The sequence below is a fragment of the Crocodylus porosus genome, unplaced genomic scaffold (genome assembly GCF_001723895.1).
Source record: "Crocodylus porosus isolate Cpor-Errol unplaced genomic scaffold, CroPor_comp1, whole genome shotgun sequence".
NCBI classification, from domain to species: Eukaryota; Metazoa; Chordata; order Crocodylia; family Crocodylidae; genus Crocodylus; species Crocodylus porosus.
This window is the reverse complement of record NW_017728909.1, coordinates 38,537,968-38,564,287: the sequence shown is the minus strand read 5'-3', so window position 1 is coordinate 38,564,287 and position 26,320 is coordinate 38,537,968. Positions and strand designations below refer to the sequence as shown.

Genomic DNA, 26,320 nt, shown 5'->3' with positions numbered 1-26,320 from the left:
TATCCAGTCTCCTCTTGAAGATCTCCAGGGAAGGTGAGAGCACCACCTCTCTGGGAAGCCTATTCCAGGCTCCGGCCACCCTTACAGTGAAGTAGTTCTTCCTAATATCTAACCTAAACTGATCCTCCCTCAGCTTGTGGCTATTGTTCCTGGTGACCCCAAGGGGGGCCCTAGTGAACAGACTTTCCCCAAGTCCCTGCTGTTGGCCCCTGATAAGGTTGTAGGCAGCCACAATACTCAAGGAATTGGCTGAAGTGCTTATAGAGCCATTGGCTGTACAACTTTAATCATCTGTAGAGTTCAGGTGAAGTTCCAGGTTACTGTAGGGCTAAGTACAGACAGTCAAAAAGCCCAAGGCTAAATCAATTCTATATTCACAGGTTAATCTAAGATGCACAGAATGAACTGATATGCAAGTTCAGGCTCTCAATTTTGATTCTGGAAATGCAGTCACATGCCTGAAGTGGCTCAGGCCAGGAGCCAGGACACACTAGAGCATACCTCCCTACTCGGCTGGAGCAGATAGCTTGGGCCAAGATTAGCCTGCCAATCCTGCCAGGGGGAGGGGTTTGCAGGGGAGGTGCAAAGCATCCTGGGGTGCTGAGAGACTGAGTTAACTTAAATCTGGAGGGGATCTGGGACAGAAGTCAGAGCCATCCCTTGTGGGGGTGAATTGGGGCAACCAAGCTTTGGGCGGTCCCGTGGACAGCACCACTGCACATGCAGAGGGCGCCACCACTCCGTGCGGCTGTCACATGCCCCCAGCTTTGCTCTCCAGCTGTTTGCTCCCTCCCCCTGCTCCCCGCTCCAGTTACGCATCACCCTTCTCCCCTCCTGCTCCACTCTCCAGTTGCTTGCCATCCCCCGTACAGGCTGATATGCCCCAGGCCCTGCACACCCCTAGGGTCAGCTCTTGACAGAAGTTCAATAAACCAATTTAACCTAAGTCTGTTAAGTCCATCCATCCAGGTATTTCTTAAACTGGTTTTGGCCATTTTCAAAGTGGTTGTGTGCACTGAACTTCTGTTGTGTTAGACTTGAACCAGTTTCTGATCACTTATACTGGTTTATGTGTTATGTCTGCCCCTAGCTTAAAAGGGTAGAAATAATGCCATTGTTAAGAAAGGGGAAAAGAACCCAGGGACTTACAGGAAGTCCAGTCAAACATTGATACTGAAGCATATCATCAAAACGGTTTATAAGTACCTGTCCTAGAGGCTAACAAGATGATAAACAAAAACTAATTTGGATTTAAGAACAACTTATACCTATGACTTAATTCTCTTCTGTGACAGATTGATGGCCCTTGGAAATTAGGGAGTGTAACAAATGGGATGTACACTGACTGTATTAAGGCTCTTATCACTATCTCCCATCAGATTCTCTTAAGTAAAATGGTATAAGTAAAGCTATTAAAAGGTAGGTGCATAATTCATTGGGAGGAGGTATCTAATGGGAGTACGTAGTGGTCTGCACAGGTTCTGTTACTGAGTGAGTGCCTAGAAAATAAGTGCCCAGCATAGCCCTGGGGAATCCTCTGAAGTTTTCATTAGGTTTTGTTTGTTTTCAGGTGCAGTTGAAGGTGTTGGTTTAGGTCTTGTATAGAGAGAGATAGTCAGTTTTCAAGTCAGGAAGAAGGCAGGTTGGAGGTACACCTTACAGACTAACTAAATAAGATATATATAGACCACAATCTTTTGTGAACTTGAGTTCATTTCATCAGATGGTCTTGTACATCAGAGAGTCTGCCTCTTCCCCTACATACCCATCTCATCTCATGGTTGACTCTGAAATCATTTAAAAGCAGCTCAGTAACTTCTGATAATAACTTCCAGAATTCAATGAATTCATGAACAGGAAGCTGGCTGTTGTCAGTGCAGTTTCCTGGAATTTGGATTTTATTTCTCTAGTCTGCTTCCACAAAACTTACTTCTAATAATCTACAGATATATTAGGTTCACATTTACATTTGAGGTTTGGCATAAAAGGGGTGGCTGTGGAATGTATTGAGGTGGTATTTGCAGACACTTCTGTTGGTGTTGGCCAATAGGTTTGCTATGTTGTTACGCATTTATAGTCATTGTAAAATAAATACAAACATTCCCCAAAAGCTTTTCTCTTACATCTATTAGAAATAAATGCAAAAGAAGAGGGAAATAACACCACTTAGAACTACAAAATACTACAAATAATTTTATTACACACACAGCCATTTTTTAATGCATGTTTCTTTACCACTTCAGTTTCCAGACTACTTAAAGTAATAATTTAAACTAACAGTGGTAATGAATATCAAATTAGGCAATCCTACAATCATAGAGAAGTAGGGCTGGAAGGTCGGGGTGCACCAATAAACTTTTGGCCAATACTGATGGCCGATTATTAACTAGCCATATTGGCTGATACCGATTCAATACCAGATATGCATCCTGGCGGTTTGGAGAGAAGCGTCTGGCATATAAGTCTGTGGTGGGGAGGGGTGTGGGGGTGCAGATCGAGATGCCCACAATAAGGGAGGGAACGGGACAGGGTGGGGGCAGACACTGCCCAGCCGGAGTGGAGCAGGGCATGGGACAGGTGGCTTGTCCAGGGGGTGTAGAGGGGGAGGAAGAGGGGTGGCTTCTTGCAATGAACAAACCCCCAGGGAAAGCACAGGGGCATGTGCCCCCACCCAGATTTGTGTGAAGGGTGAAGGCAGGCTGCTCACTGCAGGCTCAGGGCCAGGGGCTCCACCAGCCTCTTCCCAGTGGAGGGGCTGGACCAGGGCTATGCTTGGGGCAGGCAGGAGTGGGGTGGGTGGCATCAGCACTGGGAGGAGTGACTGTGGGGTTGGATACAGCCACCCCAAAATTTGCCGTAGCCCCACCTCCCATTGCCACCACCACCTGCCCTGCCCCACCCCTCTTACCCTGAGTGCAGCCGCAGCCCAGCCCCGCAGCTGGGAAGAGGCTGGCACAGCCCCTGGCCCCAAGCCTGCAGTGGTCAGCTACCTTCATCTCATGCACAAATCCAGGGGGGCGCATGCCCCCCATGTGTCCCCCGGGGTGCACACACAGTGGGGAATTGCCTTCCCTCTCCAACCCACACCCCCTGGATGAGCCTTCCATGGTTCCATCCCACACCTCACCCTGCCTCAGCTGGGCAGCATCTACCCCTGTCCCAGCCCCAGCCCTTTCCTCGCTGTGGGGACATTGATCTGCCCCTTGCACATCTGCACATCCCCCCCCCCCAACTACTGGCCAGATGCTGCTCTCTAATCTGCCAGGCTGCAGTCCTGACCATGTTCATGCTGCAGCTGTACACATGCACACAGCATTTATTAGTGACATTATCACTGGACAAAAAAAGCCAATTGCCAATAATGTAAATTTTCTTTTTATTGGTGCTGATCTGATATAGACCGATATATCAGTGCACCTCTATTGGAAGTGTCCTTTAGAGATCATCTAGTCCAACTCTCTTCCTGAGATAGAATCATCCCTATCCAAACCATCTTATACAAATCCATTGTCTCACCTCCTAGCAAAACTATACAGTTAACACAACACAAGACAAAGTTCTAATCTGCCACGGGCAAAGCAAGGGGACTATGGTAGCCAAATCTTTAGATGAATACTGTGGCTGCAGACGTTAAAATACACAGGGAAGGAGGGTAAAATATTCCCTCCTGGCCCTATAGAGTAACCAGTACACTGTAATGTTGTGAGAAAGAAGGAACGATTATTCTTCAATAGCTAGATCTGCAAAAAGTCATTCTCAAAATGTGATTCATGCAGAGATTACATGAAATAATGTGCGACAAATATTGGAAGGACATTTATTATGTACAACCGTTATAAAAAGCATCAGGGTGTAAATAACGAAGATGCCTTTCACAAAGTCAGTCCTGTCCTTCCTACAGATTTTCACTTTGAACCTTCGCAAAATCAATCTCTGTGTCTCAGGCCCCTGGCATATGTTACAATTATGGTGCAAAAAATTTGTTAATTATGCCATAAATAATAATGGTGCTACCCATTTATCTGATTTGTGATACCATAAAGTGGCAAACCAGTCACAAAGATATTCCATAAAATACACAGAACATCTTTTGTATGGCACCATAAATTAAATATACAGCACTTCTGGAACCAGAGCTAAGCCAACAATCAGCTGATTGTCAGCCTGCCCCAGGCAGCCTTGGTTTTGAAACCAGACCAAGGCTGGGGCTAAGAATCAGCTGGTTGTCTTCCTGGCCTTGCATAATCCCAGGTCTGGAACTGGTTCAGGACTGAGGGAAACCCTGGGTTTGGGGCAGAGCTACCTGCCCAGTTTGTGCATCAGACTGGCAGCAGCTCCACAGTTGCACAGTGGGATCAGAAGAATTTTATGCCATATCCCAAACATTGTGCCTCCTGCTGTTCACTTCTGGCACAGCAGGTGGCATGATGTTTAGGATGGGACATAAAATTCCTCCAATTCCAGCGGTGCCATTGTTTTAACTTCTGTTAGGGGCTCTCTTTCCTCTCTGTAAATTGGTGATAATAAGGTTATTTAGATTATTAGGACAAAGAAAAGTACAAAAGTACTTAAAATAAATAAAACCCTGGACAGAATTCTTTATTACAAACTCAAAATTAATATTTTGTTCACTTTCACATGACAGAAATGCTAGAAATTATTGCATCTCATTGAAATTGTGGGGGTTTTTTTGTTATTTGCTACCTTGCACTTTTATTACGCTGCAAAAAGAAAAGTGTTATTGTAGGCTATATATAAATGTCACACAGCAAAGAGGAGACTATCTTCATCCGTGTGATTTTGGTATGGTGATATCTGGAATTCAGCTTTCATTTCTTGTGTACCACATTGCTAGAAAGTTGTACACAAATTGTTCACAAAATAATAAAAATGAGACATGGGTGGAAAAATTCACTAGGAAGAAAGAATGAAAGAACATAAAAATGAACATAGAAACAACAGCATGAACATTAGAATTGATCTAATAAAGTGTATACATATTTTAAAGGGTTAATACAAAAGATAGATGATATATGGAGGTATACCTAAGATAACTTAAAGAAAAGAGCATTTTTAGTTAAATATCAGGAACATCTTGACAATGCAATAGCTAAATCTGTGGAGTGGTGTCCCTAGATGATAAAGTCTGACTGCTTGTGATATTTGGAATAAGTGATCAAACACTTGAAAATATATTTTAAGGAGACTGACTAGATATTCTAAGAAGCTTCTTTGTCATTTTAATGCAGCTTTAATAGTTAAGATACTATAAGAAAAAAATCTTAAATATTTAGAGGTGGATTATAGTCAAACATCAAGTAGCCTAATTTTTATGATTCTCTTAATTTCAGTCCATTGTTCTAGGTAAATATATCATCATCCCATGATGTCCTAGTATTTTTCCTCTGTGCATGATACTTTATCATATAGAATGCTTCCAAAGACAGTGGGCCTTTGTCCATGCCACAAAATTGGCCTATAAAGCAGCTTAAATGCCCTTTTGCACCACTTTAATGGCATTGCTGTTTGCACACTCAGCAACGTATTCTGCTTCAAATGACTTTGGTATGTAGCAAGATAAAACACCTCTGAGGTGTTTTAGTTTGCTACCTAACAAAATGCAATGGTGCACAGGGCTCTGGAAGCTGTCATGCTTGGGGCTTGGCAGGCCCCCACACAGCTGTGGGACCTGGCTGTGGGACTTGGTGGGAGCCCATGCAGGCAGGCTCCACTGAAGAAGGAAAAAAAAATCAATTAAAAAAAAAAAAATCAGTGAGCTTGATCTATTCTTTTTTTCTCCCTGGAGCCTGCCTGCCTGCGCTGTGTGGGGGCCCAGTGTTTCCCTCCACAGCTGCAGCAGCCCCCCAGGACCACCTGGCTGGGTGCTGCCTGGGGGCCCTCCACGCAGCTCAGGGGCCGCTCGGACCACGGGCAGCTCCCCTGCTTCCGCCGAAGAGGCAGGTAACGATCAGGCCCCCACCCTTGTGTACATGCCACGGGGTTTAGTTTAGTTTAATTCTCCCTAAACTTAAGCAGTGTTTTTAAAAACCCATTGTTTCAATTTAGGGAGAACTAAACCAAATTAAAATCCCATGGCATGTACAAGCAGCCAGTGATACCAAAGTAAAGATAATTCCTGGTGCTAAAACAAAGACATTGCATCCAATGACAAATTTTCTTATATTTTCAGCTGGAATTCCTCCTATCCACCCCCTCCATCACTTCTAAAAATAGATTTAATGATAAGGGTGGTTTGCTGAATTGTTTGAATAATAGAAATCCAAAGTCACAACAAAATTATTGACTTGAATTCTTTAATCTTACCTGAAGAAAAAAATTCAAATTCAGGCTTCTTATCAATATTGCTTTATTATAAATCTTACAGTACAATCCCTTCAACAAAGATCAAGTATTCAAGTGTTATGGAGAGCATATAGATTATTCTGAGATATTTGTTGCAAGAGCAGGGCAGTGGAATAAAATAGTTTATACTGAAATTGCTGTGAAAATTTCTCTCTAACTTATTCCCATCACCTCCATCCATCATATTTCTTACTGGTACAAAGGAAACAGAAAACTATTACACTGAGGCTCTGGGCACTTATTTATCTAAAGTAATTGTACTAAAGAAACCCAAAGAGTTATTGTCTCTATAGGAAATTCAGTTCAGATAACAAGTAAGTATGTGAAGCCATTCAAGAACTTCTAAGATTTTTTTAAACTCCTTAAGAAGCTAGATTAACCAATTTTAACACCTGAAATCCTAGTGTGAGTCCATGGGAAAAAGCTAGCTGTAGAAGACTTCTAATGAAGAGAAATAAACTAGATTTTTATCTCTGTTGCTGAGTGGTCTTTGCATGGTTCTTTCCAGGTCATAAAGGCCAGGATGAAAAGTTGGTTTTCCGGCTCCAGGATTTGAATGTCAGGGTAATTAATCAGAATTCAAGTAGGCCAAAGAAATGTTACTTGTGCATACTCCAGTGTTTAAGGTTGATATTTAAAATTTCTTCAAAATTCAGTATTTTCACAATGGAACACAATTTTAATACATGCATGTTAATCTGAACAAGTCTTTAGATGAATATAGGGAGGCTTTTGGCTGCTTTGCTCTTCATACTCTGAATTTGCATTCACTGAGGGAATCAAGGCAGAAGTTAGTCATGGTTGTCTGAAATACTTCAGTAAAAAAGCAGCTCATGCTAATAGTCAACTTCTGTTTTTTTTCTTGAAAGAAAAGCTGTTTTCCTTCATTTCTCCTGGCCCTGCTCACACAATTTGTAATATTAACATCCTTTGGGACAATGACCAACTTTGTTGAAATGCCTTTTGCTGACACAGTGTCACATGAATCTTTATACATTATTTGAATAATTGAGCTATAATACTTGGCATGGTTTCCACATCAGCTGAACTAGCATATCCTGATGAAATAATTTCCATCCAAAGCAGAGCAAATTCAAAGGCTGTGCTATCTAAGAACAGATGTGATCAGCCCTTGTGTGATTGGGTTACACACCAACCTACAACACACATACTTTGGAAGGCCCAACAAGCTCTGAGCACAAAAGCAGGCCAGTAGGACAGATCACCAATTCCTGCCCAGGTCAACTGTCCAAAACCTAGTAAGGAAATTGAGGCCTTTTCCTTTCTACACCATAGCAAAAGGACGTAAACAGTACACTCAGTTTAGTCCTATAAACGCTGCTGGATGCAGCAAAGAATCAGGCCCTGGGTTTCTAACTAGTCATGATTACTTTTCCAGTCTTTGACTATCTGACTGAGATATCACAAGTTTATTTGATCTGGCAAGTTATTTGTATGTGAGTTTGAGAAAAAAAAAGTTCTACTATTTTCCAGAACCAAAAAACATCTCTCCCCTTACCAAAAAACCCAAAATTCTAATTTTTGGACTAGTTCTAAGCTTGAAAGTTGGCCTGGGATTGGTTTCCGGGATGTGCATATTATTGTAATAGAAACTAGCTGTGATGTGTAAAAAGCATTAGGAATTTCAAAACATACTTGACATGTTTACAGAATCAGTTCTGCTTATACCTAGCTTCAGACATTTTGTTGGCTGTGCTATGCCTTCTCCTGTGATTGAAGGTACATGGGACAATGGCTGTTTCCTTTCTTAGGAGAAAAGCATGCACGAACTAGCATCAGAGTTCCTGCCTAACTTCTGTCTCAAATTGTACAATAGAGAATGCTTTGGGTGTCTAGAAAAATAACTACACAGAGGATTTTCTTTTCTAAGTCTCCTTAACATTAGGGAATGCATGCAAACATGACACTTCTTTAAAAAAATAACTAGGTTGTTAAGCATTTGCCCAGGAAAAAAGTTACAAAGTAAAGGCCACTCACTCAATCTTAAGTCTGTCCTCTTGTGAGCATGCATTATGATACAGTTTTTAATACATAACTGTATATAACTTTTGACACAGGATATCTGCCTTACTTTTTCATGCATTGGACTGAGGAAGAAGTAGAGCTGAGCAAAGATTTGAGCTGCAGCCTGAGAACAGAGAAAAGCTACATCGTGTTGCATGTGAGGCAGGGTTTCCTTGAAAGGGAAAGAATTAATTGAACTAGGATCCAGGAGATTTAGGTCATTTCCTGCCGCTACCACAGACTTCCTATGAGACCTTGAACAAAACATTTAATCTTCCTGAACATTGCATGGGGTAATAGTACTTCCTGCCCTGAAAGCATGTTGTGAGGCTCAAAGCTGTAATGTTTCTGAGACATGTGTTTACTGTTCACTGTAAAAGCATTCTTGACTACTTTTGGCTTGGTACAGAGAGTCAAAAACCCCAAGGCTGAATCAATTCAGTCTTTGCAGGTTAGTCTAAACTGCACAGATGAAATTGAAACAGAAGTGAATAGACATTTACCTTTGATTCAGGAAATGCAGCCACATACCTGCAGTGGCTGAGGAATACTAGAGCATGGCTCTCTGGCTGTGTGTTCACTTCTTCTTCCTGCTGCCCCTGAGGTCTCTGTGATTTGCAGTCCAGAATTGCAGCAGCAGGACTATGCAGGGTTACTCATCACTTCCACTTCTTGCTTCCAGGTGCCTTTGGGATTTGTAGTCCACAGCTGCAGCCAGCAGCAAGTTTGAGTGGGGGAAGGGGTGTTTAATGTCCCTCCCTGGCCCCAGACTCTAGCTGGGGTTTGCCTGCAGGGCGCGGGCAGCCCCCCTCTGTAGACTGGTGCTGCATCCCCAGCCAGGCTTGCCTCCCCTACCCTCCACTCCCTTGTTAGCCAGCCCTTACTGCTCTAGCTAGGGAGCAGAGGTGTGGGCCAGCCCTGCTCTCTGAAGCAGACAGAACAGCCCAGACCAAGGCTGGAAACCATGCTGGGGGACAGTGATTTAACTTGAACTAGGAAGGGATCTGGGACAGAAGTTACATAAACTGGTTTGACCCAAATCAGTTAAGTCTGATACTACATTCAACCAGGCTTATGTTAAACTAGTTTCAGCCATTTTGAAACTGGTTTATGTACACTGAGCTTATGTTCTGTTGCAGGTTTAAACCAGTTTCTGATCACTTAAACTAGTTTATGTGTAATTTCTGCCCTGAACCTTAATGACTTTTTGTTAGTTTTAGGTTTGGGCAGCATGCAGTGATTAAGACATGGGGGATGCATTGGATGTGAAAAAGCAAAGAAACCCTGGTCATTTGTCTGATTTACTAAGCCTCATCTTTGAACACTAAATGAGGCAGGATTTAGTGCAAATTATTGCCCCTCATGTCTAAAATGATTAACAGGTCTGTCATTCCTATTCTACATGTGTGTGTGGGGGGGAATGTATTAATTTAAATATTTTTAAAATGTGAACTCTTGACTGGTGAAAACTGAAATCCTTCCTTTTCTAGTGCACAAAGGTATAAGTGATCTTATCATATGAAGCTTTGTCAAAATGCATACCATAAGTGGCAAAGTTTACATTGGCATTTCTTAACTCTTTTGGGATTTAATTTATCTAGCTTAGGTATTATGGTGTATAGTTCATTCCACACTGAATTCTGCAACCTAACATGACCACCTTGTCACTTACCAGTGCAAAGTAACTGTCTACTGACAGAAACCCACAATGATGGATTCACAGTGGTTGAAATTTGTGTAAGCAGTGTATCTTTCTTGTGACAATATGCACCTTTCTACCCTCCTTTTCTGGGGCTGATATGTGTGCTAAACAGGAGGATGTGTGTATCAGCTGAGTTCCAAAAATCTAGTTTTTCACTGGAGGGAGTCTGCTGAAAGGAAGTAGCAGTATAACAACTCTAAACTCAGTTCCAGGCTGCAGGATGAAAGTTCAAGAACCCAAACTGCCCCTCTCCATTGCACATCTGACTTGTTTCCCTCAAATGCAGCATTAATCCACATTTTTAATTAAATACTTAGGTAAGAGAGAGATGCTAGCCATTCTGTGCAAACTCAATAGCTGGTTAGTATACCAAGGGCCTTTTTCATTTTTGATACCCTCATGGTGGGCCCAGTAAGGCAGCACAAATAAAACTCCAACCTTTTTGCAAACGGAAACATCTCTTTGGCCTCATCCATAGATGTGTATATCCAGAAATGCAGGTTGTTGCCCCTCATGACTAAAACAATTTAGTGACAGCTCTGTCATTTCTATTCAACTTATGTATTTTAAAATTTTAAATACTTTTAAAACATAAACTTTTGTACAGTGAAGGGTAAAATCTTCTGCAGTGAAGTACAATTTAACCTGGGAGAAAAAAAAAGTGAAAAATTCACACCATCTGCCAGGGTGAACAGTACACTAACACAAAACAACTTAAGAAAACCTAAACTGACATTAACCCCAAATACTGTGTTACTCTAATAAAATACCCTGTGTTAATTTAACTAATTCCATGGTTGAGGAGACCTGCACAAAAGGCTGTTTTTCATATATAAAGGCCCATGGCCCTTTTACTTCAAGGTAAATTATTTGTATATATATGAACTAAATAAAGTGCCTCACTTCTAAAATCTGCCCAGTACCTGCACACAGATCAGCAGGGCCTGCTGGTAAATAGCACATCTGAAACGTCAATTAGCAAGTCTTGAGAATTTTGGGTGTTATCTTATAAGCGCAGGGTATGTATTGTCCTTTATTGTCATCATAATAGGTAGCTTTCATAAAACATCTTTCATCAGTAGACATCAAAGCATTTTACCAAGGGATCAGGATCATTATCCCCATTTTACAGAAGTAACTGAAACCAGGAGGGCAGCAGTGACTTGCCCAGGATCCCTGAGCAGACTAATGGTGAAGCTGGGACTAGAACCTCAGTTCTCAAAGTCCTAGTCCAGGGCTTTTTCCAGTACTCTAACATACTACTTAGTGAATATATATTTCCTGCTCCCCAAATGTACCAGTCTAAAGATTCAAGCAGAAATTGGATTTCTGATTTTTTGCTATATTGAGAAGTAATTGGGGTTTGTTTGTAAGTTTGTTTTTAAAGCAGGCAAATAAAGTGCCATGTCGTGTCCTTACATATAGGACAAATGAGTGGGAGAGTGTTTGGTGAATATTAGCCAGGCTACTTTGCCAGATATCAGGTGTACTTAAAGAAATGAATGTAGTTTATGGGAAGGCAAAATAGATGTACGGTGTGAGCAAACTCTGGGGCACTGAGTAGAGATGTAAGTAGAGCCAAATGGAAGGAGCGTTTTAAACGAGTGAGCTGAATCTGGATGGAGGACGGAGCCAATCCATCAATTTCTGAAGGTGGCCAAAAATAACCAGCTAGATAATCATGAGCCCTTAAGTGCTACACTTTATTTCTCAAATTATAGTATTCTGCTAATTTGAGATTCAGAAAGTCTCTGAGGCCCACAATGACAGGGTGTCTAAGGACACAGGAAAAGGACTCACATGTGAGTGAAAGGAACTTTAATTTAAAGAAATAGATTAGAAATGTGTATTTATTACTGACTACTTAACCAATGCATTGTTCGGAAAGCATCTCTTCATCTTAGATCCTCTTTGAACACTGATGTGTTGAATATTGTTAGAGAAGGTTTATTTTCCTTTTCTATATTCAACCATTTGTGATGGATGGAATATACGGCAGTGAGAGATTCCAGTGAAATCCAGCTAAAGTACAACAGACTGCCTGAAGTTCAAGGAGGAATGACTATAGAAAAGATTAAATAAAATGTTCAAACTAAAACCATGAATTCATCCTTTTCCAGGCAGTTCATAACCATGTCTGGAAAAGTAATAGCTGCTTTTTGGATGGTTTAATTAAAAAGCAAAAGGAAATGAAAATGAAATCACCCCATGAAACACCAACTCTTCTGACTCTATAAGCTACTAGCAATGGTAGATGGTAGTTACAAATAAATTACCTCTGGTAATGAAGCAGTTACCTGCTATTGCACGTGTGCAAACCTGACTGTAATCGGACATAGAACACTGTTTCCTCAACTATTGGTAGATATATAACTGAGATATAATGTGTGTTTTCTCTAAGCATGTTCTCTAAAAAGTTCCTTATTTAAGAAACTCTGTCTTTACAAACTAGCATAATGTATTTTGGATATTACCGTCTCCTTTCTCTGCCTATAAACCTCTGTAGTGGATCATCAATTACTCTACTCACTTTCCACTCTGAAGTGCCTCTTTTCTTTCCTGGCTGCTTGCTTGGAAAGGATGGAGAGATCAAGCTGGACACAATTATTTCATTCAATGTTGACATTTGTCATATGTTTGAGCTGACCTCCTTTATCAAGTTCACCACCACAGACATTAATAGCATTCTTTTAGAATTAACTTTTATTTTCCAATATTTGTATGTCAGCAGGGTTACAAGAGATGTATAATGTAGCAGGTATCCCAAATACCTTTCCTGTTACATAATATTGGAACTAAAATTGCTTATTTGATTTAGAGGCACAAATAGCTAGGATTACAAGAATTGCTCACATTTATCTGGGGCTGGCTAGAAGACTATGCTGTCACCTATCAGACACAGACCTGAGATGCCTGTCCACACATACATGACCTTTAGGGTAGATTATTACACCTCATTAAATCTTGAAATTTAGCTACAGGCTCCAAAAACCCCTCCCTTTAGTACAGAATGCAGCTGTCAGGTTGCTAGGCAGCCTGGGTTGCTATGAATGCATCTTCCCAGTGCTTACACTCCGTATTCATTTCCCATTGTTACAGAGTCCAGTTCAAGGTCTTTGTTCTAATTTTCCAATCTCTTTGTGCAATTAGCTTTTCATGTAACTAGAGCGATCACTTCTTCTATGGCCATGGCTTCCTATGACACCATGTTCCCTGGAAACAGTGAAATGATTTACCAATAGTATTCATAAAAGAGGAATAGGCAGGTTTTTCACAGAAGCTGAATCCAGACAATGGAACTCAGTAAAACAAGAGATCAGAGTGGCCACAAATTGTCCCATGCTTGGCAGAGTGCAGAGCTCATTTCTTTGACTTAACTTTATAGTAACAAGTACCCCAGTACATAAATGCACACAGACACTGCCCTGGGGTGTGTCCACACATGCAGGCACGTGCCCTTGCAGCAGTTCAATTATCAGCAGCACAAATTTATGTTGGAGATATGTGCCTTAGCACATGTGCCTGAATATAAACTTTGGTGTGGGGAAAATTGTGCCACTTGGGCCACCAACCCTGCCCAGCTCCTCCCTGATCTTCAGCCCCAGCAGTATAAAAAGCTGCCCTGGTGAGCAGCTCAGGGAGCTTCTAAGGCTCAGCCAGTTGGTATCTGAGGACACTACCCCTTGTGCCAGCTGGACTGCTGTAGCGGCGCTAACCTAGAATGGCCTTTGTACCCTCTACACACTGCAGCAGTCTGGCAGTGGGAGCTGTCACCTGGCTGTGACCTGCTGCCATCTGCAATTACATCCACTCCCTTGGCCCTGCAGCCCCATGGCTGTGTGCCTGCCAGACCCAGATGGGGACCGCACAGCCACCTGGGCTGTGGTATGGGCACTGCAGCCTCCTACACCTCTGGGCCAGCTGCTAGTGGGCCATGGCTGCACAGCTGGCCTTTGTGTGGCACTGCTATCATGTCTTCTGGTGGTGCCACTCTGCCATCAGGGAAGCTATCGCCTGGAAGATGTGCTCATTGCGGTGGCCCATTTTGACATGTCAAAGCAAGTCCTCCTGGCCCCAAATGTCCAGGAGGTCAGCCACCTCATCTGCCTTCCAGCTGGGTCCATGGTACTGGCCCTGGGCAGGCTTCTCTGCTCAGGTCTCACCACTTGCCTCACCAGCAGAGATCCTAGTGTTCCCTGTTTAAAAATGGCACATTCTCTGATAAACCCACCCCAAATTATCTCATTAAAATACCAAAAATCCATGTTCCTCTGCAATTAAAATGAAACACCACAACATATATAGAGAGATCAGTTGGGCAATGTTTTATTGATACATTTACAATTTTAAAGCAATTTGGAAGCCTACCAGTGCCACTATCATCAGCATAAAATTAATTCTAAATATTTATACACTGCATTTGCTTTCAGGTTTTTTTATCAAGCAAAATCAGAGCAGCCCCTGCCCCCTTCACTCACCAGGATTTAGGGTGCTGAGCAAAACTGATATCCTAGTGTCCTGTCTATGCCCTTGCCCTCACTCTCATCCCACAGCCCCCTCCCCTCCAATGCCCCTTACTCTTAACCTAAAGCCCCTCCCTGCCCCAACTAGCTCCCTACCAGCAGCAGCTTTGTCACAACACCAGGCTATGAGTCCAACTGCAGCTGTCCTACCAGCTACTTTATGGCTCTGAGCAGTGCCAGCCCTTACTCTTCTGCTCTCTGCACCTGTGCCCAAGCCCCAGCAATCCCCATGCCATTCCTGCAAAGCCCTCGACTGGAGCTCAGGGACTGGGCTGGGAAAGCCCCTTCCATTTCAGGCTGGCCTACCCCTGTACAGGCTGCTTTAGCAGGGGCTGTGAGCTCTGGTGGCCTCTCCTACCTGGAGCATACCCCTATCCCCAAAACCCATCTCTCTCTCTCTCGCACACACCTCTGCTGCCACCTCTACCCCTACCCCCAGCCCATCACACCCCACAAGTGGTTCCTGGAACCAGGAGCCTCCCTAGGCTGGGGCCACATGTCCCAGCACTGGTGTGGGCATGGAGCATGGCTGCAGCATGGCAGTTGAGGGTGGGTATGCAGGTGGGAGTGATTTGTGGGGGTGGTATTGTGGCGGGGGTTGGGATGGTAGACACTATATGGAAAGGGTGGGTCCCCCACCTACCCCCCCAACATGGCACACAGCCCCCCCAGCCCCGCAGCAGCAGCAGCAGCCAGTCAGGCTGTCAGGGCACTTGAGGCCCGCCTCTGGCAGAGACCGCTGGCAGTGCTTGGTGCCACCTGAGACCTGGGGGTTTCATATGGCACATAGCGCTGGCTTGGCAGCATGCTGAGGCAGGGTGCTGGAGCACCAGAGGCATACAGCAGCATGGAGGACCAAGCCTCCAGTTGCCTCAGGGGATTCTCCAGGAGCTTGACATGTGCTGAATTTTTTCGGGGGGGGGGGCGGTTTGTTTGTTTGTTTGTTTGTTTGTTTGTTTGATACTGGGATTTTCCAGTATCAAATGTAGAATGCACGCTGCATTTTTTTTTTTTTTTTTTGTTCCTAGCATGCCGCCTGTGGCATCTCCAGCTCCTTTGAGATGCCACAACAGGCACATGCTTGCTCATCTGGATGTGGTCCTGAAGTCTAGTCAAGCATCCAACTCTTAGCAGCTGGAAAAAAGGGGGGGAAGGGGCAATTGTTGTTTCAATATTGGAGTAGTGCTCACATATCACAGTGATAGGTCCCTGATATCAGAGAAGCAGGAGTCATCAGGTGAGAGGTGGGAGGGAGATCAAGGGCATAAGGTCAGGAAAGGTGAAGACTAGTGAGAGGAACAGGAAGACAGCATACTTCTCAATTGTCAAGGTACACATATTGAGTTCCTAAGCACAAAGCAGACATATCATGTCCTGAAAAGAATGTAGCCTTTAATAAGCCTTAATAGTATTTTTCTCTCTCTCCCTCAAAAATCTCTCCCCTCATTTTTGCTTTTCTTGCATATCAGCACTTAACAGTGTAGTTGACCAGTTCTAGATTTTCTGCTGTTAACAAGAGGTATCAGCAAGTGAAATTTTGTGATAGGTTCTTATAGCTGCAATTGTTATTTATATAAAACTCCTAGACCTGTAGCATAAATCTTTTTCTTCCCCTTTCTTATAGTTTTGATGTAGACAATGGCACATCATCGGGACGGAGTCCCTTGGATCCCATGACAAGCCCTGGGTCAGGGCTAATTCTCCAGGCAAACTTTGTCCACAGTCAACGGAGGGAGTCCTTCCTCTACCGGTCAGATAGTGACTATGACCTTTCTCCAAAGTCCATGTCCAGGAACTCCTCCATTGCCAGTGACATGTAAGTGTTTGCAAAAAATGTCAGCTAATGTTTTATCTTGTGTTAACCACAAGCCCAAAGAAAATGGTTTGTTATGCAGTTCCAATCCTAAATCCCCTTCTGAACTCAAACACAACATGTACTTATACTGCTGAAGTTTGTATGTGCTTTGTCATTTTGTAGTGTGAGGACATAGCAGGGAATACTTAATATTTGTATGCACTTGCTTAATTTTGTCAGTGTCATTTTAAAATAACCAACGTAAGTGTATCACCCCAACCTGGGAACTCTGATGGCTAAATTATATATTTATTTTTAGAATGCCCTCTCAGTTGCTGAATATGCTACTTTTTTAGTGTTCTGTTTGTTTGTTTTTTGGTTTCTTTAAACAACTTTATTTGGCTTCTTAACCAAAGGATATTTTTACTGCGGCTCTCAGTCCTGAATTGCCTGCGATAATTCACGTGCACTGGATTTGCACATGGTTGCCGGCAAGTAGAACAAGGCACTGGAGAATTTATTCATTTTTCTCTTCTATTTAAGCAAGAACTATTTTGACAGGGTTAATCACTTGGCACATAAAATATAATAAGTTGCCATTTCCTAAAAAAATATTTATTTGATAATGTAACTGTAACGGGGCCTGCTTGAGGCTGGTCCAACCGTGGCCCGCCCACCTGTTCTCAGGTTAACCGCCCACCTTCTCGCCTGCCACACCTTGATCTTAATTGACTAATAAAGATGTAAATTCAGTGGGAGTCTGCCCATTCTCTGCCCTGATGCCAGGGGGCACTCTGCAGCTCTGTTCCTCCCCTATACCTCAGCCCAAGCCTCACAGATGGCATCTAGTTGTTCTCATCATCCTGGCCCCACACTGGGCCCCAAAATCCTTCTATCAGGATCCCTCCAAGATCCCTCCTTTCAGGCGGCCTACCCTACCTTCATTCAGGCTATGTAGTACCCTGAAGCCATTTTTCTCTCTCAGGTGTGGTCCCCCTGGGACCTTTGGCTACCAGCCATGGCCCACCTCCAGGCCAGTTGGAACCCGTGGCCCTCAGCTCTTGGGCATCCCTCATGGTGGGACCCTGGCCCTTTTGACCAGTTTGGTCCTGGACCCAGCATGGGCCAGTTAAGGGTAGTCTCTAGATCAGGTCGGAGTCTCCAGCCCCTCACTCCCTCTAGGGGTCCACCCTCTGGGCCCTCTACATAAAGGGGTTACCCACCCAGTGGTGGGGGCTAGGGGTTAAGGCACCCCAAGCTGCCTTTCACAGGGGTGATCACTGGCCTGGCATTTCCTAGGGGCTCCCGCACTACTGAGTGCCCCACCAGGCCACCCACTCCCATCAGGGTGCAGTTTTAGGTTGTACCCAGGACCAGGAGCCTCCTTACCATCCCCTACAGCTCCTTCCTTACCTCCAGATGATATCAGCAGCCCTCTGGCCAAGTGATGTTGTTGCCTGCCCTCTCACAGCTGAACTGTCCTGTTTATATGGGCAGCCCTAAATCTAAAATGGCTGCCCTCATTAGGCACCTGGTGGCTGCCAGTTTCAGGGCCTTACAGTGGCAGGCACACACAGTGCCCTGCCACAGTAACATATTGGTCAGGGGGGTAAACGTTTGGAAGAAAGTACCTGCGCATTGAATTGTTTTGTTTGTTTTCATTTTCTAACAGCCCCATTCATTCCAAAGGGAATATGTTTCCCTTCTAAAGTTCTTTTGAGGCTCTGACTGAAATGATTTAGCAGTTTCAAGGGGGGGGAGAATTCCATCAGAGATAAGAAATCACTCCAACTTTCCCTTGAATTTAGTAGTAGAATTTTAACAAAGGTCTTGTTTGTCTCCCCAGTGCTTTTAACTTTTAACACCTGCGAATGGGGTAATGCTGCAAACACTTATAGATACAAATTCGTGTTTCTCACATGAATGTAAGACACTGAAAACACATGTAACCCTCTGGCTGCTGCTCATTTTTAAATGAAATTCATTTCATTTTTGAAAATGAAAAATGGCTAAATGATTTTTTTCCAACTTTCGTTGCTGAGTAAATGTTTATGATTAAATTATAAACTTCCAAAACAGACTGTGAGGCTTGCAGAGTTTCCAAGTGATTAATGAAGTGAAACATAAAAACATCAGACCTCAATTCAAATGTTAAGATTAATGTTATAAAAATTATTAAAAAATCCACTGAGTCTACTGATTTAGAAGTAACAAAACACAATGTACAGAATCGGTCATCAGGCTACGGGGTGCTATATTTCCCAATACCAAGTGAGAATTCAAATGGTATTCCACTGCTGCAATAAGGAATTGGGGACCACTATTTGCTGTCCATGCATCAGATATTGTTTTGCCTCCCCCCTTTCCCCCCCACACACACTTACTTTCCCAGTAGTATTTTTTCCTACTTAGGTCATTGTGAGTGAAATACAGCTCTATGCATGGATCCAGCATAAAGTCTATCCACAACTGAAGCCCCGCAGATTTAAACACTATATTGGCCTTGTGCTGGGATGAATTCTAGCCTATGTGAGCAATCTGAAACTACAAATTAGTGAGACATGACCTCTCCTTGCCTAATCGGGATGTGAAAACACATTGCATTTGCACATATAGAATGCCCAGTTGAAAAAACAGAAGACTTCAATGTGTAAAGGTTTCCTGTATCTTGTTTTAGGTGCTTATTTCTAAAACTGAAATCTGAAAAGGCCTGCTCCTCAGCTGCCTAAACTTATTAAGTGCTTCTTTTTTGACCAAAAAGTTAATTATGCACCTGCAATTCTGCCTATGGCCAGAACTTCTCCAATCTGAGCATCAGGCATATAGTTCCCACCTAAATCCCACTGGGATTCAGAAACTGAGAAACCTGAGGAGCTCTGGTAAACATGTTCTCAATGTCACTAAGGCAATCCAAGAACATGGAGTTCAGCACAAGGCATGGCAGTAACTGCTACTTCCATTCATAAACATGGGAAGAAGCATAGGAGGTGGCAGAGGCTGTGATACTTCCATCCATCAAGTGGGAGACCTGGATTCTAGGACTTCCTTAGCCCACATTACCTTTCTCCCAAGAGAGGCCATTAAGTGTCCATCCTTTGTCAAATCTAGGCTGGATTGAGGTACCCATCCCTCCAGATGAAGTTGGCCACTGTACAGGCAAGACTGCAAGGAAGGAGAGGAAGCAAAGAGGGCCTGATTCTATAGCATAGTGTTTAGGGCACACATCTGGGAGGGCTGGACCTGAGTTCTAGTCTCTGCTGTCAGGACTATTTCCCATTTTTGTTCAAAGACTAAGTAATATAAAATGGAGAAATTGTCCAGGGAGCAAGGGCAAGAACTCAGGATTCCATCTGCCCCAGCTAGCGTTGAATCACTGCACTACAGAGTCATTCTCCTTCTTGCTTGCTTTCATTTTGAACTGTGAGGCTAGGGACAGGCATTCAAAAAGCCTGAGCCTAAATTGATTCACTGTTTGCAGGTTAGTCTAAGCTGCTCAGCTTAAACTTATTAATAACTGGACAGACATTCTCTGTTAAACCAGGAAATGCAGGCATGTGCCTGCAGTGGCTCAAGCCAGAAGCCCGGGGGGTGCTAAAGCATGCCTGCCAGCCACTGCCAAAGGGGAGGAAAGAAAGATGCCCTCCAAGGTACTCATCCCTCCCTGCTGGAGTGGAGGGGGCATGGCCAGGCACCAGCTGAGGCTAGCAGGACACACAGGATACCAGCCATGAGCCTGAAGCAGAGGTGGGGGGGTAGGAAGCTGCTGTCAGACTAAGCATGGGGATGGGATAGAAAAAAGTATTTCTCTGAAGCAAGCATGTATTGAACATAGCAATTTGCAAAGCATACGACAGTGAACTACCAAAAATCACCTAAGCTAAAATACAGCCCAGATACAGTAAAACACAGCATACACAACTTAGTCTAACTTGAAATGTAAAGCAAGAAGACAAGAGAAAGCCTTACATAATCTTGAAGGCAGAGTGTCTCCTTACAGCCAGGCATTCAGGAAGGCTTTGTTTAGGTTTTACAGGTTCTGCTCTATAATGTAAATGTAGCTTTCTGCATTCTTTGGTCTGCAACTTCCCTTAACTCTATCTCCAGCACATAAGTGTGATGATTGTCAGGTCTTTGCCAACACTTCCCACCTCTCAGTGTGGTTCTACATGTCTTAGCTCTTGGATCACAGGGGACTGGCTTGCCTCTCTCTCCCACTCCAGACCGCTGTGGAATTAATCCCCTCCCTGGTTGCAGGCAAGCTGGACAGAGGGAGGAATTAACTCTGTCTCTGCCAGGATGCAGAAAAACTGTGGAGGTCCACAGGGTTTGCCAGTAAGGGGTGAAAGGGGACAGAGGAAGAAATTTGCCCCAGGGGCCATGGCAGGCCAGTGTCTGGCCACACCCTGCCCCTGCTCTGGCTTGAGAGCAGAGGGGAGGGGCCAGTCCAGCTCTCTGGAGCGGAGCACAGCATAGCCCAGAGAGCATGCTGGGATGATGGAGGTCTCTGACTTAAACGTGCAAGGGGTCTGGGACTTACATTGTATAAACTGGCTTGAGCCAAATCAGTTAAGTCTGATATTACATTCAATCAGGTTTATCTCAAACTGGTTTTGGCCATTTTCAAACTAGTTTATGTGCACTGAATGTCTGTTCTGTTACAGGAATCCCTCCCGAATCAGAGCATCCTGTGGGGGCCTGCCCCCTCCCCCCCGCTCAGCACTGTGGAATCTGTGGAAAGGCAGGGCGGCCTGTTCTAGTGTCCTCCGTCTTCTAGCCTAAGCCACTGGAAGCATGTGCCTGCATTTCTGGGATGTCTTTGTGGTTACAAACCAGTTTAGCCTAGGCAGGTTAGACTAACCTGAAAAGATTGAATCAAGTCAGGCTCAGGCTTTTTGAATGTCTGTCCTGAGCCTAGAGAATTAAGTACTTCTCACTCTACCAAGTACTTTTTTCTCTCTTCCATTATTGAACTGTCCTGATACTGTAAGAGAGTGAGGATAGTAGCATATATGTAATTATTACATTTATCAGGCTTCATCCATTTTTTTACCCATACAATTAAGTGTTCACTTCAGGGCAACAGATACATAAGCATCTTAAGACCACAACTGAAGCCTAATTTTCATCCCCTTTGTCTTGTAGTATTTGCACATTTATGTTACATTATTTGCCAATATTTTTATAAGCAATTGTATATCCAGTTATTTTCTTTGTTACTCAAGCAAATCTCACCTTAGGCAGTTGTTAATATTGGATTAATGTCACCTTCTATGTGGTCTTCTGATTCTTACCATTCTTTGAATCGTACAAAAATTAAAATGAGGGCTCTAAAGGCAAAGTTAAATCATTAGCTTCTTTTTGTACATTAAGCTTGGCAAACTTCAAGCAGCTTCTGCAAATTTAAACACTAGGCCAGCTTCTATGTGATATTAATTGTAATAATTCTTGATCTGTGTGGCTCAGAAATGTCTGAGATAATTTTTGCTCTATGGGCCAACATAACAATTAAAAACAGTCAGCTATTTTTCCTCAATTTCCCTGAAGTTTAGTGATTGAACTTGTGGCTACAACTCAGAAAGATTTTGTTAAGACCAGATAGATTTATTAGTATCGAAGACAAATTGATACAGTTCAAAGAACTGGAAGGTCCTGTCAGTGAAATCAGAAACGCTCATAAATTCTCCAAGCTAAAAAGTTTATTTATTTTTCCTTCAAAAAATGTAAAGTGTTAACGCAAATAAAATTTCTAGTCCCAAAATTGAAGGACTGTTAAAGTCAAGGAATCAAGGTTTCAGTCAGGATACATTTCAAAAGATAAAGTTGGTCTAACACTGTTAACTTTGCCATTTTACATGCAATTATATTCTCCTTTTTCAAATATATTCAAATATTTATATATACATATTTATATAAAGAGACCGCTACACACACCCATGCATGCATGTGCACACGTACACACATACCACTCACACATATACACACACATGTCTCTAAATGCTATTATAAATATATAGGGTATACAACTTTGTTAGATTAACACTGCAGAATAAACTTTCAAGTCTGGAACTTCTTGACTCTTGAGTGTTTAATCAGTTGTGATACTACATTTACAGTATCTTTATGGTTTTAATATGTATTTCATAGCATGTAAATATGCACTTGGAGGGAAAGAAGTGTATTGCTTCCAAAATAATTTAGAAATTGCTGCCATTTCCATTATTAATATAAGCAGATTTTAGGCTGCTGGTTTGGATTTTAGTAGCATTAGGCAACCAAAAAAGCAGATAAATACTATCATATAGGTTTCCATCGCTTTATGTGGTACATACATTCTTGGAAAACTACACCTAACTCAGATCCACATAAAGGGAACCCAGCTTATAAGGTAAAAAATAGGGATACATTCCCATGGTGGTGAGGTAGGGAGGGACTGAGGCTGGGGCTAGGGAAGGGATGGGGGGAGGGGCACGGAGCAGTCCAGCAGCTGCAGGCAGGTACCACTGGCCTCTCCCAGGGCTGCAGCAGGGAGCAAAACAGGGGGAACTGTCAGTGGGTGCAGGGCGTGGGGGGCATGGTCTCTTGCTGCTATGTGCACCCTGGGAGGGCTGCGGGCTGGAGGCCTGTGCTGGGCACATGCCCCCGGATCTGCATGCGGGATGAGAGGAGATTGCTGCTGCAGGCTGAAGCCAGTGGCAGCACCAGGTTCTTCCCAGCAGTCATGGTGGGTGGCAACCTGCTGTCATTGTGTGCACAGATTCAGGGCCTCGCATCCCCCGGGAAGAGTCCGGCACAGCCCCCCAGCCCATAGCCCTCCCGGGGTGTGCATAGTAGCAAGACCTGCACCCCCCAGCCCTGCACCTGCTGACAGTTCCCTTTGCAGCTGGCACAGAGGCTTCAGGGGTGGGGGAGACATGGGGGAGGTAGCTTGGTACAGAGATAGGATAGGGGGTGACTACAGGCAGCAGCTGTGGCTATAGTTAGTGGAAGGAGGGTAGGCATAAGCAGGGACCAAACTGCTTGACTTCCCCATACCACCTGCCTTCCCACTGCTAGTCCCCCCTGTAGCAGTGTGTGTGTATGAGTTAAAGAGTTGAAGACAAGTCTCCAATAACTAGATTCTATACATGGAAAATTATAACAGATTTATTGGGGAGGTCATCTTAAATTCAGAGTCATCATAGATACAAGTAAATATGGTAAAGAGAAATGCAAAATGTTATAAGTAAATGTAAACACAGATGGCAGTATTGTGGGCACTGAGGCCATGATCTTATTTTTTATTTGCATGAACCCCCATGAACTTCTGTCACTTTTTGGCATGGACCAGAACTATATTGTGAACAAGGAAGATGCTATATAAACTATGAATGGAAGACTGCCTCTGCCCCCAAAAAGCTTGCAGTCTTGGAATAAGACTAGACAACAAATAGATGCAAGCAGATAGAAAGGAGAGAACTGGAAAACAATTAGACAATACCAGTTAGCATGATAGACAGTGGTACCTGCAGTCTATTGATTGTCAAGTTTTTGCACAGATGCCAGAGAAAGGAAAAGTTTGGGAAAATATTTGAAGCAGGCTAATGAGATAGCTTTTTAGATGTTTATGAGGGCTCTCCAAGGAGTGAAGGGAAAGCAGTGTAGAAACAAAGCAGTGGATGATGGCACAATTTGTTGAGTGCAGATGGGAGTCAATTCACTCAGCAGTGGATGAGATGCTTGGTAGGGTAAAGATAGATAGCAAATGGCCTTGAAACTGAAGACTAGCAGCTTATGTTTGATGTAATAGAGAAATAGAAGAGAGTGAATGGATGCAAAAGGAAGAGTGATGTTCAAAGTGACAGGCACCAGCATTCTAAATGGATTTGAGCATGCAAGATTGCATTTGTTAGGGTCAGAGAAAAGGATTCTGCAATAGTCAAAATGCAAGAATCTGAGAGATAAATAAGAGTTTGACTGTGTGCATGGATAGAGAAGCTGTAAAACTGATATATGGGAAGGATGTAAAGACCTGGAGAAGGGTCTAAGATAAAGATCATTCCCAAGTTACATGCAGGGTTGCCAATCCAAGAATATTTTTACTGACAATCTGAAAACTTTTTACAGACAACCACACTTTTTAATGATATATTTTTTACATTATGTTATATAATATAATTTGAATTAATGCATATGTGCACACACTCACACTCATACTCACACTCACGTGCACACTCACAATCCATGGATGGAACTGCCTTCCCCCTTCCCCAGAGGGGATGTACTGCAAGTGGTCCCTTAGGAGACTGATGTAAGGAATCCAGGAGTCCTGGGTACTGGCTCTGTTCACTTCCAGCCAGTGCCATAGCAAGGCGGGGGGAGGGCAGGAGGGCAAGCAGGTAGCCACTTCAGATGCTAATGTGAATGGGCGCCAACAGGTGCTGCCCAGCCTGGGTGGGGCATGGAACGGAGCCACGAACAGCACATCCAGGAGAGGTGGGGATGGGGGAAGGGGAGTTTCTGCCATTGCACGCACCCCCGTGCAAGCATGGTGGGGTATGTGCCTGCTGAATCTGTGCACAGGGTGAAGGTGGGCTGCCACTGCAGGCTTTGCCCCAGGTGGCAAATTTCATTGCAGTGGCACTGCTTCCAGCATCTGCAGCCTCTGAGCTTCCCTGGAGCAGCCATGATGTGTGTGCACACCAGAGGAACAAACCTGGGTACAGGCATCAGCTGCCTGCTGCAAAGTAAGCCAGTGCTCAAGCCCAGCTCCAGGCAGAACCCCAAAGTGGGTACCCAGACTTAGGATGCTCCACAGGGAGTGTGTGCAATGGGAGCAGCTGTTCGGGGTGGAAGTTTCTGCTTTGGAGGTACCCCCCACTCTGGAGACAGAAGGCTAAGACATACACACAGACCCCAATGGTGCCCTGACTTGTACACAGTGGCTCAGGCTCTGGTGTCTGTCCTGTATTCCATGAGTATTGCTGCCTCCTAAGCTATATTGGTGAGCTCTTTGTGTCTGGAGCCTAAGGCACCCCACTCCTTCCCCTGGCTGGCTCCATGCTACCCATACCACCACAGGGGATGTCTATTCTATGAGGTGGACAGGAGGGAACTTGAGCACAGGAAAGGGATACTCCCAGCCCTATGATTGGACACACTCCCTGCTATTAAGTCCCACCCTTACCTTCCTCCTCCCACTGAAAGCAGGTAAAGAGGAGTCCAATCCCTAGCACACACAATACGCAAGCGCTTTCACATTCCAGAGTTCTCAGGGGTAGCAATAGGGGGAGCAGAGCTACTGACTATCTGTTAATTGAATGGACATTGAAATATTTTCTAGACTTTATGGACATGCATGTATGACCATTATTTTTATGGGTTGTATATTTTATAAATTTTACAAATTTATGGACAGTTGGCAACCCTGGTTACAGGCCAGAAAGACAAGGTGGATAGCACTGTTGTTTGCCTTGATCAAGAGGGCAGGTGGAATCTGTTGTCTATTTAGGCTTTGTTGAATTTTGATTTGATGGCTGGATATTCATGAGGAGACCTCAGAGGGGCTTACATTTTATTTTGGACAAAAGGAGATAGACTTGGAGAAGACAGGAACTCCAGATACTAATTGCAGCATAAAGACCAGATTCTATTCCACCTGTTTGAAGCGTAAGTGGACTTAGGCACATAAGTGTGATCCTATTCCATCCTGGTTAGGTTCCTGGAAAATGGTTACTGTAAAAAGTGGATGGGTCCTCCTTCTCCTTGTTGCTTTTTTTGTGCCTCAGGCTTAAGGTTCACTAAAAAAAATAGATGTATTCATAGATTTCATGGTCTTGAATAGGGTAGTATTGAATTGCTCTGGTGAACAGACATTCCCCCAGATACTGGTGGTCACCCCTGATAAACTTATAGGTGGCCATCAGGTCACCCCTG

The 26,320-nt window shown here is 43.7% G+C and overlaps 1 protein-coding gene across 4 annotated transcripts in view; it reads left to right on the top strand.

Moving 5' to 3' along the window:
• PDE4D (phosphodiesterase 4D) overlaps positions 1–26,320 on the top strand; it is a 1,130,464-nt gene that overhangs the window by 913,432 nt on the left and 190,712 nt on the right. For all 4 annotated transcript variants that reach the window (XM_019532104.1, XM_019532105.1, XM_019532109.1 and 1 more), the window contains one exon: positions 16,238–16,429. In XM_019532104.1, the coding sequence (XP_019387649.1) occupies positions 16,238–16,429 (192 nt within the window). The remainder of the gene's footprint in view (positions 1–16,237; positions 16,430–26,320) is intronic.